This window comes from Myxocyprinus asiaticus, chromosome 30 (genome assembly GCF_019703515.2).
Source record: "Myxocyprinus asiaticus isolate MX2 ecotype Aquarium Trade chromosome 30, UBuf_Myxa_2, whole genome shotgun sequence".
NCBI classification, from domain to species: Eukaryota; Metazoa; Chordata; class Actinopteri; order Cypriniformes; family Catostomidae; genus Myxocyprinus; species Myxocyprinus asiaticus.
The window spans coordinates 6,778,994-6,795,583 of NC_059373.1; the positions used below are offsets into that span (position 1 = coordinate 6,778,994).

At 37.1% G+C, this 16,590-nt stretch overlaps 4 protein-coding genes across 13 annotated transcripts in view; 3 read left to right on the forward strand and 1 right to left on the reverse strand.

Moving 5' to 3' along the window:
• LOC127420956 (4-galactosyl-N-acetylglucosaminide 3-alpha-L-fucosyltransferase 9-like) overlaps positions 1-16,590 on the forward strand; it is an 85,236-nt gene that overhangs the window by 41,546 nt on the left and 27,100 nt on the right. The window lies entirely within an intron of this gene.
• The window catches only part of LOC127420962 (uncharacterized), a 72,691-nt gene that overhangs the window by 34,617 nt on the left and 21,484 nt on the right, over positions 1-16,590 (reverse strand). For 2 of the 7 annotated variants that reach the window (XR_007893912.1, XR_007893920.1), the window contains 3 exons: positions 5,487-5,614; positions 3,927-4,355; positions 3,116-3,807 (listed from right to left, as the gene is read on the reverse strand). The gene's annotated coding sequence lies outside the window, so the exon portion shown is untranslated. Of the gene's footprint in view, positions 1-3,115; positions 3,808-3,926; positions 4,356-5,486; positions 5,615-6,117; positions 6,298-6,842; positions 7,281-8,056; positions 8,208-8,418; positions 8,504-8,647; positions 8,771-9,262; positions 9,379-11,420; positions 11,860-16,590 lie in introns of those variants that run through there. The other 5 variants (XR_007893918.1, XR_007893913.1, XR_007893911.1 and 2 more) reach the window with 5 other exon arrangements.
• The window catches only part of LOC127420960 (4-galactosyl-N-acetylglucosaminide 3-alpha-L-fucosyltransferase 9-like), a 66,514-nt gene that overhangs the window by 25,190 nt on the left and 24,734 nt on the right, over positions 1-16,590 (forward strand). Inside the window, exon 1 of one of the 2 annotated variants that reach the window (XM_051663617.1) lies at positions 12,522-12,586. The exons of the other annotated variant lie outside the window; for it this stretch is intronic. The gene's annotated coding sequence lies outside the window, so the exon portion shown is untranslated. Of the gene's footprint in view, positions 1-12,521; positions 12,587-16,590 lie in introns of those variants that run through there. 2 annotated transcript variants of the gene reach the window in all.
• LOC127420964 (4-galactosyl-N-acetylglucosaminide 3-alpha-L-fucosyltransferase 9-like) overlaps positions 13,135-16,590 on the forward strand; it is a 50,029-nt gene continuing 46,573 nt past the window's right edge. Inside the window, exon 1 of the mRNA XM_051663620.1 lies at positions 13,135-14,273. Within this exon, the coding sequence (XP_051519580.1) occupies positions 13,662-14,273 (612 nt within the window). The 5' untranslated portion in view covers positions 13,135-13,661. The remainder of the gene's footprint in view (positions 14,274-16,590) is intronic.

A 16,590-nucleotide genomic window follows, 5' to 3' on the forward strand; every position in this document is an offset into this window, starting at 1 on the left:
ATTACGGCGAGAGACTTCCGCTTAGTTGTTACTGGATGAATATGCGCTGTTATAGGGAGTTATAACAACTACACATGGCTTAAAAACTACTGTAAAATGAATGTCACAACAATAAGCCCCCACAAAAGCTGTCAATACTGAAACATTTCGAGTCAAACCAGATGTAATAATCAGAGGTTGCATTAAACTAATTCTCTGTCACTTGCCTATTTTTTAAAACATTGACAGATATTTCCAAATGATGTCTGTCATTTTGGAAGATATCAAAGATGAAAAACATTTAAGCCAAGGTCCTTATATTTTGTATTATATCTTTACGAGGTTCATATCTCCCACTGTGAGTGTATGTGAATGAGGGAGAGACAGAGTTGAAGGCGGCACTTGTTAATGCAGAAATAATGCCATAAATCGGAAGATTTTTTAAATTGAACCTATGATGGACCATACACCCCCTTTTCACGGACATGTCCTCTTTTTAGAACCTTAATGAAGCATCCGGTGGGATTTCTAGATTCCCTAAATGTGCGGGATTTGGCTGTTTTCATTTTGAAGTGCACAACAAGAAACGCAATGAAATCTAGCGCATCATATTCGTGTACTCTCTCTCTCTCTCTCTCTCTCTCTCTCTCTCTCTCTGCGTACTGTATGTATGTGTCTCTCTCTCTCTTTTACACACACACACACACACACACACACACACACACACACACACACACACACACACACACACACACACACACACAGGGTGCGTGCAGAGAGCGCAAGAGTCCAGTAAGTTTACCATGCAAATGTGTGTGATTGTATTCTCATCTATTCGGGATTGCTGTCGAAACCTAATGTCCATACGCAGACATTAGTGAGAAAATGTTTACGTTAAGTAAACACTGTTCTTCCGTTGTTGACTGTTGTTAGTGATATTAAAGTGCTTGGTAATGGGAATAAGCTGCAAAGGGGAAGTCTGTTGCATCCGCATTGGAAGAACGCGCTGAGCATAATGGATAATTTCGCTGCCTGGGAAAAAGGTGGATATTACTACGATAAAGCATTAAGCACTGTTCACGTGTGATTGTATCACCTGAGACGGATGGTTTTATCAGTCCTTTTGAATGTTGTCTGTCTTTACACTTAAAATCTCTCTCAGTCTGTTAAATAAACAACTAATTTCTTTAGAACAATATTTTTGACATTTGGCCATGATGAATTTTCCAATAATATTTGAAAACATAAACTGAGAAGTGAACCTAATAAACACTCCTGCAGATTACTTTACTGAAAATACTTTACAAAGAAGTAGTTTTATGGTACATTTTTAAAGGCGTCAGCGTAAGAACTGTTCCACTTAACAATAAAATTCTCAATAATTCCCAATCCCAATAATTTCAAAGTAGCAGTTGTTCAGGAGATACTGGAGGAGATATCTTGCCATGCAGGAGAGAAATGTCAATAAATAACTCTTGACTTGGATTAATAGATTAGATCTAAAGATCTTGAGAAACTCTTCAAAACAAGGAAGAAATATATGTTGGGTGGTTTGCCAACAAATGTTCTCGAAACTACTGAAACGAACATGTCATCATGAACAAATATAACTATGTGCGAGTACAGGCTTAGGTTTTATAGTTGTTTTATAACTCACTCGTCCAGTCAGATTTTAGAATCGGAACTGTTTTTTTTCAAAACACAATTTGTACCTGTAATTCTAGAGTTCTATCAAAAGAGAGCACTGAGCTATGAGCTGAACAACTTTCAAAATCACCTGTTTCAGGTTTGGCCACTCCCTCAGTATAGTTTCATAGTGTTTTTATACGATCTTTTCCAGAGAAGTGCACAGACATTTTGGGGGGCAGGGGCTCAAGTGGAGAAAAAAAGGGCACTTCTCATAATTATTTATTAATATATATATATATATATATATATATATATATATATTTTCTTTTTTTTTTTTTTTTTTTTTTTAACAAAACGTTAAATATATTAACACAACTCTGACTTCCTTACCAATTTATTTTAATTCCCTCACAGCACGCAATTGTTATCCGTTCACACAGAGACCATAGTCTTCTTTAGTGTTCACTAGGTTTATCACAAGAGCAACAGCAAAGAAAACTATATGCCACAATGAGCATGTTTTCTATGCTACTAGTTTCAAGTATATATTTAGAATAAATGACTGCACCAAGGAGAGGGACATAGTTTCCCTAATAATTTGTTTATTTTGCACAAGGCAATAAATCGTTTTAATTCTTTTGGTGTTATTGGAATACATAACACTTCAAAATCAACAGAAATCTTCACACTAAATTGAAAAAGGCTGTTGCTGCTATTTTGTTAATTTTACAGGAAAAAACACTGCAAAAAAATGATTGACAAAATACAAAAATACAGCAACTTAACTGAAATTATTACAAAAAAATGTCTTGAACTTTGAAATAAAATCTGTTACTTCCATTCCCTTGTTGTCTCTCCTTCCTCCCTTACAGCAGCAACCTTCTGTCTGTATCATGTAAAGATCTATCAGCATACAACAAACTAATAGAATGGATAGATTATTAGATGAGGAGCCTACGATCAAAATTATGAAGTTACTGTTTAAGGCAGGACACTTTTTTCATGTAGTGGTCAATTTTGAGATTTTGTTCTATTTTGCTTCCGTGTGTTTTACTCTAATGGAAAGAAAACTTCCAAAATACACATTTAGATGGTGTTTGTTTTAAGCCTATACTACACTCTAAAAAATGCTGGGTTAAAAACAACCCAATTTGGGTTATTTTGGCAACCCAGCACTGGGTCAAAAATGAACGAACCATTTCTGTGGTTTTAATGACCATGATTTCTGTGTAAATTTCCAACCCAATTGGGTTCATTTTAACCCAGAAATTTCATTTATTAACCAATAGTTGGGTTAAAAAAATTAACCCAGCATGCTGGGTCAAACATTTAACCCAACCCAGCGTGCTGGGTTAATTTGTTTTAACCCAACTATTGGTTAAAAATGACAAAACTGCTGGGTTAAAATGAACCCAATTGGGTTGGAAATGTACACAGAAATCATGGTCATTAAAACCACTTTAACACACATACACAATGACTAGAGTAACACAGGCTACAGTAATAATAAAATGGTAAACATTTATTGATGAGAACACCCCGAAATGTATACAATTATGCACAACTAAAAACAGTTTTCAATGTGTGTGCATGAGTTTGTGCAAATTAAGTGCAATTACAAAGGATAAAAAATGAACTTTTTGCATTCAACCAATCTTTCTAATATAACACACTACAAGCTGAGCAAAAAACACAGGAAAAATATGAATTCTTAAAAAGCAATTCATAACAGTTTTTTGCCCTTGACCCTGGCTCTGCACTGACAAAACTCAATCAACATACAAAAAAATAAATATTAAATGCTTAAGATGAAAACACTGTTTTGAAAAATTAATACCGGATGTGTAGAATGCATTAAATGCGAACATCTACAGCAGTATAAGAGGTTTAGACAGATGTATGAGAAATGTATGCTCGCAGAATCCTTATAGCTGGGGATTCATTTCCAGGAAGTCCATACACCACAATCTGTAAAAATTCCCACACTGGGGAACACGGTTTGGGGAAATTGACATCTAAGGTGTAGAATGCCTTACAGCAAACATCTACTGCTGCCAGCAATGTGTTTTGCTCAAGCGCTTCTCCGTTTATAACAACAAAGGCTTGAAAGCACTGGTTGTTGTCTCCAAGCATCAGGACATATGAAAATTCGGTGGTGTTTTTCGCACATCGAAGGTATTCAGCCATATTGGTACCAATCTGGAAAGAAAAAATAAATAAATAAAACAAAATATACTGTAACTCTGCAACAATGTAAGAAGTTTTGGTCATTACGCTTAAAGCACTCTAGTTTCATTGAAGTAGTTCATGTGACTCACGGTTACTTTTTATGCTGCACAGCCAGTATACGATGCTGAAATCCAACATGGTGGCTACATCAATAAAATCCTCACTGGTTCTTATGTCATGACATTTGGTCTCAGGAGAGACAAGAACCAATGTTTGAAGTTATTGGTATTTCCCCATATTTGATTAGGGCTTTGTAACACTTCTCAGTGGAAGGAGGAGGCGAGAAGCAGATTTCCTGGTTCAGGTAAGCGTTTTTTTATTTTCCTCAGTGCAGCACAACACACTCTCAGGGCTTTACGTTGTTGGCAAACACAGTCTAAAAACATCCACAAACTAGCTTACAAAATAAACTTTCAAATTTACAATCATCAAAACTTCTGGCTTCATAGTCCGTGCCCAGGCTCTCTCTCCCCTCTAACTGCTGTGTGGCTCTATTTATGCCGCTCTCCCCGTGCTCACTGAAATTAGAGACAGGTGTTAGACATCATTTAACTCAGGTGTAAGCGCCCTTACCGCTTTCTCTCTCTCCGGAGAGATGCTTGACCACGCCCCCGCTGCCACAGGCTTGAATTGATAAATGATTTTTTTTTTCATTTGAGAGTAAATAATGATTTAAAGGAATAGTCCACCCAAAAATGAAAATTCTGTCATCATTTAACTCACCCTCACATTGTTCCAAACCTGCATGACTTTTGGTCATCTTCAGAACATAAATGAAGATATTTGAGCTCAGCTGTTTTTGTCCATGTAATCAAAAGCAACCAAACCAAAAGTTCTCCATGTGGCTCAAATCATATATCAGAAGTGTTCTGTAGCAATACAATCATTTTATATGATCAACTTAAATTTTAGTAAGTCATTATTTACTCTCAAATTAAATCATGACACTCATTCTAACTTGCGTATACAAAAACTACAACACTGCCATTAAATCAAACCTAATGTTATGCCATCATGACGTCTCTGAGAATCAGTGAGGTTTGATGTTAGCAGAGGTTTGTGATGTCATTTTGTATGCGTTATGTGTGTTCGCTGATCGGTGTAGTGATTTGCTTCTTTCGGTTGCTCCCATCAGGGGTCACCACAGCGGATGATCCGCATCTTGTATTTGGCACGTTTTACACCGGATGTCATTCCTGATGCAACCCTGCCCATTTATCCGGACTTAAGTGATTTGAGCGTGTATAGTCATCAATAATCAATCTAATCATCATATAAAGTGATGGGATCACTTCAGAACACTTCTGATATATGACCTGAACTGTAAGAAGAACTTTTATTATGCCTTTATGTCCTTTTTTAAGCTTGAAATTACAAATCATCATTGTCTTTCATTATATGGACAAGAACAGCTGAGAACATTCTTCAAATATCTTCATTTATGTTCCAAAGTTGAACAAAAGTCTTACAGGTTTGGAACGACAAGAGGGAGAATAAAAAACAGAATTTTAATTTCTTGCAGAACTGTTCCTTTAAGTGAACACTAAGAAAAGTTTGGGTGCTTTTTTAAGCTTTAGGAGTCATTAACTGCAAAATCAGAGCATTGCATATGTAGAGTACAATGCTTTTAGAAATAGCTGTTAACTTACAGGCTGTATGTCTATGAAGGCCTTCCTGGTTTCTATGAATCTTGGTCTAAACATTTTCCTTCCAATCTTGTGGACAGATGTTGGAAGCACCATAGGAAAGACCAGTAAAGCGATGTCACTCTGTATGTCTTTAGAATGAAAACAAACAAAATGTTAACAAATCACTTAAAATGTTAACAAAACATCTTGTTAAAGATGCACTCAGTAATTCTAATTCAACACACTTTGTCAAATTCTGCAAATATCTCCTCACAGTCTGCTAGCTTTAAATGCGACAAAAACAAAGTTGACTGGACAGATCTACACAACACTACTCCAGCCAATCAGCAACGGGGGGGGGGGGGGGTAGTTCTTGCACGTGCACAGGATGGGGGGTGGGGGCAGAGAGAGAGGGAAATTCATTAGAAATCTGGCTGATGCAAACTTTCTAAACTCCAAGGAGGACAAATGGCTGAGAAACAGACCAAGAGAAAAAGGTCTGACGAATATAAATGAAGGGTGTGTTCACACTTGGCAGGTTTGGTTCCGCTTCCAAACGAACTCTGGTGTGGTTCGATTGATGTATGAATGCAACCTGGACCAATGATGTCTAAACAGACCAAAAACAGTAAGTAATTTACCTAATACTGACCTCAAGCATACCTGGTTCTTCTCATCATAGGAGCTATGTTGCCCATTACAGTTCGGTACAGGCGTCGGAACAGCCATCAGCCGTCTTTGCAGCATATCTTCATTTGTGTGTGCAATGGAGGAATTCCTGGTACTGTTTTGACTCCTTTACACATTTTATTAGCTCTTCGTTTGTTCTCAGCTGGTAAAAATAACACCATATATACATATATAAATATAACGAGTGCATTTCGCCCAGCAGCCAGCATTGTTTTGGATGATCGGAAAATATAAGTCATAAAAGCTGTCCAATCAGGTTGTGACTTTTTCCTGATGCCTTTGGTTTTGTATCGTTAGGTTCGGTGTTAAAAATGCCAGTGTGAACGCTAAGCGAACCAGGGCTAAATGTAACATTTTCTTTTTTGATCCGGACCAAGAGGACCAAGAGAACCGAACTACAAGTGTGAACACACCCTTAAAAAGAAGGATTATGATAAGTCGAGGGCTAGGAACTGCGTCAACATCGGCGAGGCCATTCAGCGGTGGAGAGACTCCGAGACGATTTGGGGGTCAGAGCTTCCAAAATAGCACTGAAGGGAGGGGTGTGTTTGTTTTGGCATTTGAGTTCGAATATCAACAGTGTTTCTCAGGAATCGCTGCGTGCACCTTTAATAAAACCTGACCGCAATTAATCTGTAAGTATGAAATGGTGTTATAAAGTAATAATTGACCCAAAAGGAAAAATACCTGCTGACATAGTGTCTACATCAGAAAGCAAATGAAGAGCCTGCTTCTCTCTTCTGGCAAACCGCAGGATCTTATCCTTAAATACAGGAACCCAGTTTTCTGTGAGTTTTGAAGCACAGTCTGAATTCAAAACAGAGAAGTCCTGGGATATCTAAAGTACAGACAAAAGACAAAAATGGCAAATAAAGTTGTATAAGAAGTAAAAAAATATTGAGCCAATGTTTGTTTCAAATTTAAACCTACCATGCCCGGAGTGTCGAGGAGACATGGATACTCACTGACTATTTCTGTTAAACCCTTGGTGCCATTATCTCGAATCCATTTGGCCCTGTGGATGGCAGTCTCTTTCATGTATTGCTCAGCCTGAGCTGGCGGCAAGATATTATTTTTAAGCCACTCAGTCATTTGAACTGCTCTATGTCCAAAGTTGTCATAACTCTGTTATGAGCATAAATGTAATTACAAACATATTTGAATTACTTTTGGCAAATCAGGACATGTACCTCAAACACACACATACACACACACTAGGGAGGTGTGAGAATAGTCTACTAAACAGTAATGCAGCTACAAGTTGACATTGGAAATACTAGTTGGTTATATCCCCCCCAACCCCCATAAAGTTACTATATGTAAGATATATACATATATTAATACTTCATGTATGAATTGCTTTTTTACTGCCAATGTGTGAATGGCTTGTAACACAACTTAAAAAATGAGACCTTCCCCAACTTCCTAGGTTGCCTATAACAGCCTGTAGACTGATTTTTATGCAAAGGGAGCGGGTCGGTTTTGCTGGGAAAATGTAAAGGATGTGACATGTATGCGCGCTCCCGAGAGTGCCTCTCTGCTCTTCTACAGTGAAAAACAGTGTGCAACACTAGCTAATGTTAGCTTAGAGGTTGAATCCACTAATGTCAACAAACAGCACAACACAGACTCCGCGTAAGCCCAAAAAAGTGTCTGCGTGAGCACGAGCAACAGGAAGCCGGCCGTTTGCTAGATTCCATCTCTAAGATAACGTTACCTAGTGTTGCAGTTTGTTTGTTGTCGCTGTTGAATAGCGGAAGATAAGCACTGAGGCAAGACTCTCGAGAGCGTGCATAAACGTCAATACCATCAATAACCCATCAATATGGTGGATATCTAAACATCCCTTAAAGAGGAAATCACAAGCACAATCAAACAATCAAAACCTATTTTATATTTACCTGGCAAAACCAATCTGGTGCTTTCTCTAAATTAATCTGAGAAACCAGGAGTCTGTCTTCCTCTGTGGAGCCTTTGCCGTACATTCCGAAGATGCTCCTCAAGGAAGCCTGTGGCAAGTCTGTGACTTCGACCTGGATTGAACCATGCTTCCTGAAAAAAAAAAAAAAAAAAAAAAAGCCATATCATCCAAATGTGAAAGCTTTGGTTACAAATGTGAAGATCTGTTACTCCGGTGCCCCAGACAGAGATTTCCACTTAAGTTCAGCAGAAGGTATAACCATCAATTTTTTTAGTTGTAGCACCTCGTATGGCCATAACTGGACACATTTTTCATGCACCATCACAATGTCAATGTACTCACATAGCCTTTACCCTGGCAGTCCTTAAGACATGGAAGCTGTTCAACTATTGATGAAGCCAATTCAACTTTGGTATCTGCAGTTGGACTAAAAACAACAACGCTATAATTTTAATTTTAAAAATACTAAAAAATACAGACGTCAACACATCCAGTCTGAGACTTTAAACACAACTCAAAAAGTATTTTATAGGAATAAAGTATTTTAAATTCTATTCAAATGTGTACTTACTTTTCTCCAAAGCGCTCCATCAGATTTGACACCAATATCCGTATCAGAAATGCAGTACTTCTCTTCAATATTATCCAAAATATCTCTGCCATCAGGTGTCGTCAGAAGGATGTCTCTTACATTCTAAAAAGAAAACGTTTAAATAACCCCACATATTGCTTCAAAAATATCTTAATTAAAACAGGTTTCGTTAATTCATTCATAAAAACAGACTGGTCTTGTAGTCTAGACTGATCAGAATATCAGAAACAGATATCCTGTGCTCAGGGCCATGTTGTTTTTTTTCCCTAGTATTATGGGTTCTTGTCTGGTAGCAGTGCCAGGATCAGGCACTGTTCTTGATTCCTTTAAAATAAAATATAACTTTATCTCCCTGGTTAGAACTGGAACTTCAAATTTTCAGTAAACTATTTCTGAATGAGCGATAACATCCAGCTTGAGCACACTGAAAGTAACTAAATGTAGAAAATACATGATGTGAAACTCTCAAATGTGCAAAAAATTAATAAATTAAAAAAAATACAAAATAAAAAATTCTGATATCAGGTCCCAAAGACCTTTTGCATTTAAAGCAGATGTAACCCATGCCTTCTACACCTAAAGCCTTGCACTTACATCAAGCACCTTCCTGAGGTACTTCTGGAATTTTAGACGAAGTCCAATAACTGAGATTAGAGAGGTTAGTGTGACGTCATCAAGAAGGACGAGAGTTTCTTGATCAATCTTCTCAGCTGCAAGAGAAAATATGCAGAACAAAGATATTTTGATGAAGATATAATGAAACAAAGCAAGCTGTAGTTTCCTTTAAATTAACTTGTAAAGACTGTTGGACATTCAAAGTGTTTGGACCCACTGACTTCATGCCTGATATATCTCTTTAAAAATATTAATTTGTGGTCATCTGATGAACGAAAGTCATCAGATGGCAAAAGGGTGAATAAATGATGAGAGAATTTTCATTTTTGGGTGGACTATCCCTTTAAGAAAGCAGTGGACTTCGAACCTATTGCTCCTGTCTTTGCTAATTTTCCAACATATTATTAGGGCCTAAATAATACACTGGGGTGTTTTTCTTCAAAATATTACCCTTATTTAAAATTTCAGTTTGTATAATTCTTGAAACTTAAATTGAAATGTTCCACTGTGTCACAGTGACATTTTTCCTCAATTAATTGAATGTTTTAAGTATCTTTAGATTCTGACCTTGTGGATAAAGAAAATATTTGTATATAATTCTATAAAATATATAGTATAATATATAATATACTTGATTTAGATTTGGAATGTTTTGAGGGTTGGTAAATGATGACAGAACAGTTTGGGGTGAACTGTTGCATTAAATGTCATGTTTCTGCCCTTTACTTCAGTCAGTGGTGATTTACATGTAAAATGGAATTTAAAATCAGTCTGATCAGTTCATTATGTAGCTATTTGAAGTTGCCTATTTGCAATGACTACAGGAACCCTGTAAAATATTATAAATTAATACATATCTTCAAATGTATGAATTAATTCCTCAAGATTCCACTCTGTCAGTTTACTTTTCACATATTCATCAATCAGTAGAAAATAAATACCTGTTAAAAGGCATCTTATCATTATGGCCACATTTTAATTATTATCAAATTAAAAAGAATTTGACGTCACATGATGCAAACTAGCCTTTATTTATCTGTGTTTAGGCATTTCTGGCTATTTATAACATATTGTCAGGTCTAATGTTCTAAAAAAGAACTGAAAATTAGGTAAAAATGACTCATAGCTCTATAATAATCATGTCATGAGGGTTGATGGATAACATTTGCAATTAAATGTAAACCTTAACGCCGTTAAAAGAAGCAGAGCGGGAAATTTAGACACAAAAAAACTACCAAGTAACTTTCAGACAAAATACTACATAGCACAGTTAGCTATATCTAGATATGTTTTCTGTTAAATGCACAGCTAAACAGAGCGATAATTAGCTAGAAAAAGGGCGGGAAACTTTCTGAAGTAACTTTCTGACAGAAAATTATCGAGTTAAAAAGATAAACTTCACACAGTGTTGTCAACTAGTTTCAATGGAAAGTAGCTAAAGCCTGCTCGAAAAGTCGCTAAATGTCGCTAGATGACGTCATACGCTACTTTGCATATTCGCGACGTCATCGCGTCTTATTTCCATTTTGCATAGTGTCCGCCCTTTACATGTGCTTGCTTCTCTGTGCTTACCGTACATACTGTATTACCCTTAAAAAAAAAAAAAAAGAACTATGTGCATATTTACAAAAAATAAACTTAAACTCTTTAAATTTAAAGCAAAAGGGGAGCAACCAATACAGATTCGTGATTGGTCCTTGATAACGCTGTTTGCACATGCGCGCTCATTCAGGTCTATGTCAGCTGCCGTGCGGTCAACTGATTGTGCTGCTCCGCCTTCTCGCCTGCTCACCTCTCTCTCTGTCAGTCTCACTGAACAGAAAAGACACAGAGAGAGGTGTGCCTCCGAGTCCGGGCAGGAAAGCAAGACCACGTGCTCGCGGGGCAGTACTGGCGACTTTCTTCTACGGAAGGTAGCTTTGTCCAAAAAGTCGCTAGATTTGTCGCCAGGCGCTTTTTTGAATAAAAGTCGCTAAAGAGTTCTGAAAAGTCGCTAAATCTAGCGACAAAGTCGCTAAGTTGGCAACACTGCTTCATCCTATTATATTTTAGGTAGCAAAATATCCAATATAGTATATAATTTATAATGAAATAAGCAAAGTTAATGGATACAAAAGCAATTTTAAATATCACTTACGTTTTCGCATCCAGACTCCATCGTTGAACACAGAAGATGCAGCACGGGGTGTCATTCAGTTGTGGAGAAAAAATTGGTTAATCCGCCAACGAAAGTATTCCAACTAAACCCAAAGAATTAGACTTGCTGCCAAGAAGCGCACAAACTGAAAGATTATCTGAATAAAGTATGTGAGGGAATCGACATGATTTTAGCGTCTTTACATTCAAAGCATTTTAAAATCACTCCTCTTAAGCTCCACTTCAGTGTTTATAGGTCCCGTGCATCTGCGGTCTTGGTGTGAAAGAAATTACTCCAACCAAAACCCACCAGCTTTAAAAGAACACGCTCCTCGCTACAGACAATTTCACACTTCTCTCTCCATTCCGCTTTGATTTGCTATTTTTTTTATTTTACACACATATTCCTGTCATGAGCCCTGAAAACACAGACGGGCGGAGTGATACAATATGAACACTCAAGAGAACCTTTGGAACTTGTTTAACGTGACGTGCATGCTCATGATGCTCTCTATCACGTCCGCAACCCCAACCCAGCGCTGTTGGGTTACTGGTGAGGAAAGGTTGCCAACCCAAATTGGGTCAAATCAACCCAGCTTTGTTACTCAACAGTCTCAACCCAGCCACTGGGTAGACAAAATAACCCAGCATTTTTTAGAGTGTACCCTCCGTCTGTTTGCATCTGTAGATTTCTTCTAAATTAACCAAAACAAGCTAATCTGCATATTTAGAGAGGGAGGGTGGGAGTGCATCAGAACTGACAAAGTTTCATCTCCTGACCTGATATTTAGATTTTTTATTCAACAAATATATTTTTTTGACAGGGAAGCTGTGCACAAACACGAATATATATATATATATAAAGCACCCCAGAAAAAGGGCACTTTCTCTCGAGGAAGAAAAAGGGCAGGTGCTCAAGCCCCCTTTGATGTCTATGTGTGCACTTGCCTGATCTGTTCTCATAAATGTAGCTCTTAAATATACAATTTAATTTCCTGAAAGGAGACAATAATTTGACTGATTTCAATGCAAAACCTGATAGGCCTGTTTCCAACGTCTTATCTAATCGGTGCCTCAAACATGGGAGGGACTTGAGTAAAAGGTAATGGTGTACCTTTCTAAAAACCCATGGGCAGCGAAATGTTCTGATAGACTACAAAGACAGAGGTAAGTTTACCTGAATTCTGTTGATTGTGATTTAATATAAAACGAATAGGAAAAAGATACACCTCAAAAACAAAACGAATGTCTATTGTGAGTTTTATTTTACTTTGAGTATTTATTTTAAGAGACCAGCTGATTTGCATTTATTGATTTTGCTCTGAACGTCTTAAAATTATGTAGGCCTACCCTACACAATTTTATTTGTTTAATATTTTTTTTATGTTAAATTTCTGGGAGATATTGCTGTAGGCTGCTTAAATAAACTGGGTTTTATTTTTAAATCGCTACATTGTAAATTCGTTAAAAGTTTAAACTTGTTTTTACCGCTGAAAGAGGTGTTACATTTTTTAATGTACATTTATTATTAATAATGAAAATCGGAATTAACAATTCGTCCATCAAGTAATATGGCTCATTAACTTGATGTGGTTTACACTTGCCAAGCAATGTATAGCCTATCAACTGTATGTTGACACATTTATATACAATGTGGCGTTTTTTATTTATTTATTTTTTAAAATAAGCATTATACAAAGGCTAGAGCACTTTGGTATGGCTCATCCAATCAGAATTTATAGTCTAAACCACCCGTTTTATACCTCTGGTGAGGCCAATCGCTCTGAAACTCAGTATGTTATACTACAATGATGGTTTACTGTTATGAACCTTAATGTAAAGGGTGCAGACTTCTAGGAGAATGCTTGTTTTACCATTTTCTTTGACATATTTGTAAGAGTAAAATGTCCCATTAATCCAGGTTTTAATATTCTGCGGTGCATGCTTGCAAAAGTCACTTCGAATCTCTTTTGTGTCTTAAAGTGTTGGTCCTCTGGAAAGCAATAATTAGGTTGGACCACATTTTGGTCCATAACAAGAAATAGCCTACATAATGCCTAGAAAGTGTGATTTTATAGCTTCTAAATATACACATCTACTTTCTTAGATATTACCTATTGGACTAAACAGACTGGACCACAACTTTCTGACACAAAACTAGAGGTTTTTCATTTATTTAATTTTAAACAAATCCTTGAAGCCAAATATCAAACAATTCTATATCTTCTTCCTTCACCAGTAAATGATGATGTCCATAACTTCTGCCAAAAACAATCAGAGCATAATAATTGCCGTCATTTTGTTTGCATGTTTTACGGCAATTTTGTACGTGTATTATGAGCCAACCACAAGCTGGTTTAAATGCCCTGCTGCTCCCATCCACATGAATAATGTCACTGCAGAAATCTGCCTCAGTGTTTTTAAGATGCAAAACTACACCCATATAGAAAACAACACCTGCACTGTGAACTTCATCTTGGAAAGACAACAGATGACAACTACTAAAACAACAAAACAAGTGACAACAGCGAAGAGAGACGACCCAGACACCATTATTTTGATCTGGATGTGGCCTTTTGGATATAGTTTTGGCTTTGGACCCTGCAGTTCGGCTTTTAATATTCAAGGCTGCCGTTTAACAGATGACAAAGAACTGTATAACCAAGCACATGCTGTATGGTTTCATCATAGAGATATCAAGTGGGATTTATCTAATATGCCGAAACTACCTCGACCAGCATTTCAGAAATGGATATGGATGAATATGGAGTCTCCAGCCAATTCACCACAAATTCCCCAGCTGAAGGATCTGTTTAATTTGACTTCAAGTTATCGTCGGGATTCTGATGTCCAGGTACCTTACGGTTGGCTCTCAGAGGCCACAATTGAGGAGAAAAAAAAAAAAAAAAAATATACAATCCCACAAAAGGATAAACTAGTCTGCTGGATAGTGAGTAACTAGAATTCTCACCATAAGCGTTCATATTACTATACTGAGTTATCGAAATACATTCACGTGGAGGCTTTTGGAGGACATTTCAACAGGCGCATTAATGGTGATGAATATTCAAACGTGGTGTCTAGTTGCAAATTTTACCTCTCATTTGAGAATTCCATTCATAGAGACTACATTACAGAAAAACTGTACAACCCTCTATTGCTTGGTACGGTTCCTGTTGTTCTTGGCCCGCCCAGAGAGAACTATGAGCAGTTCATACCGAGCAAAGCCTTCATCCATGTAGATGACTTCCCCTCTCCCAAAGAACTGGCAGATCATCTCAATTTTATGGACCAAAACGAGAACATGTATAGGCAGTATTTTACCTGGAGAGAACATTTCGTTTCAAGGGCATCTGCATTTGGTCTTGAACATGCCTGTCGGGCTTGTGAACATATCAGAAAAAATAAGAACTACAGAGTAGTTAAAGATCTCAACAGCTGGTACTTCAGTTACTAAATTGGGGGCTTGCAGCTCACAAAAACTCATAATAATTTGTATAAGATTGTAAGATATTGTACGACTTGGCTCGTACAAATGGTACAACTTTATTCCCATACAAACTGACCAATCAGCAAAGAGAATTTCAAATGGATATAAAACAGGCATCACATTTTAGCTAAGCTCCTATCCAACACTTTTTTTTTTTTTTTTTTTAAGATTTAGGGTTTGGATAGGGGGTTAGACTTGATGGTTGGGTGTGGGTTTGGAGTTCAATTTATAACTTATAATAAAAATCATAAATATAGCTGCAAGCGGCAATCATCGGGGTCCAAGCACAAGTGAAGAAATAACCAAAATAATCAGAATTGACAGAAATGATCCAGTGGATGCCAAATTACACAAATTGACTATAAAAGCTGCTGAAAGCTGATTGGTCGAAGGTGGCCATGTTTTTCATGTTTTTCCTCATAGACCTTGATGACACCTTGGACAAATAAACTGCATGCAAAAATTTCAAGTTGATCGGGACCAAGGTTCCATAGTTAGAGCCATTTTTTAACTATTATAGCGCCATCAAGAGGCAGAGGTGCGTCATCTTTGTGTTTGTCCTCAGAATGACCTCATACATAAGTGTACCAAATTGGCATTTCTCAATCTATTCAAGAGTTATAACCATTTTAGTAAAAGTGGCCACACCCATTATGAACGTTTTGGCATACCGTTTGACGATAAATTACAATTTTACAATTCCTTTGATAACTTTTCATTTTGGGACTCCAGAGAATGTTTCTGCACTTGTTTGGTTCCAATCGGGTGAACGGCCTACGACTAGTTCGAAAAAAGTAATCTTTTAAAATAATCTCAAGTATTTATTAAACGTTTTGTGGCAAAGTTGTTTAAAATGAGGAGGTTTACAGCATGGTCTGAATAACGTGTTTCTTTTTTAAACAGCGGCATATACAACAATTTACATGCATGTAAAACGCAATAGCGCCTCCAGATGGCCAATTTTTGTCAAATTTTGCACAGACCTCTCGGGCCGAGAGACAAATAGTCATACAAAGTTTAGTTCCGATCAGCCTTATTTAACCCTATATAAAAGCTTCTGAAAGCTGATTGGACGATGGCGGCCACGTTTTTTAAAGATATGCACAGTGCTCATAGACTTGGATGGCACCTTGGACAAAGACAGTGCATGCAAAATTGGATCTGACCAACGGTTCCGTAGTATTTTTAGTTTTTTTTTTAAATTATTATAGCGCCACCAAGAGGCAAAGGTGTGCAATATTTATATATTTTTGTGTGACCTCAGCAGGCGCCCATACATACCTTTACCAAATTTGGTGATAATACCTCAATACGTTGAAAAATTATAACCGTTTTAGTAAAATGGACATGCACACTACGAAAGTTTTGGCATACCAGAATTTCAAAATTCCTTTGATAACTTTTCATACTGGGACTCTGCTGAGTCATTCTGCACTGGTTTAGTTCCGATCGGGCAAACGGCCTAGGACGAGTTCGTTTTGAATTTTTTTAAAACAATCCAAAATAGCGGGAAAACGAAGGGGCGGAGCAAAATTTTGTCGGGGGGTAAAACTCTTCGGCATGAAGCAAGGAATCAGAGGAGAAAATAATTTTGTTTCTAGCTCTTACGGTTCAAGATTTATGGCCCAAAATGTGATTTTTGTTTGTGTTGTTTGCAATAGCGACACCTAGTATCTGAAGG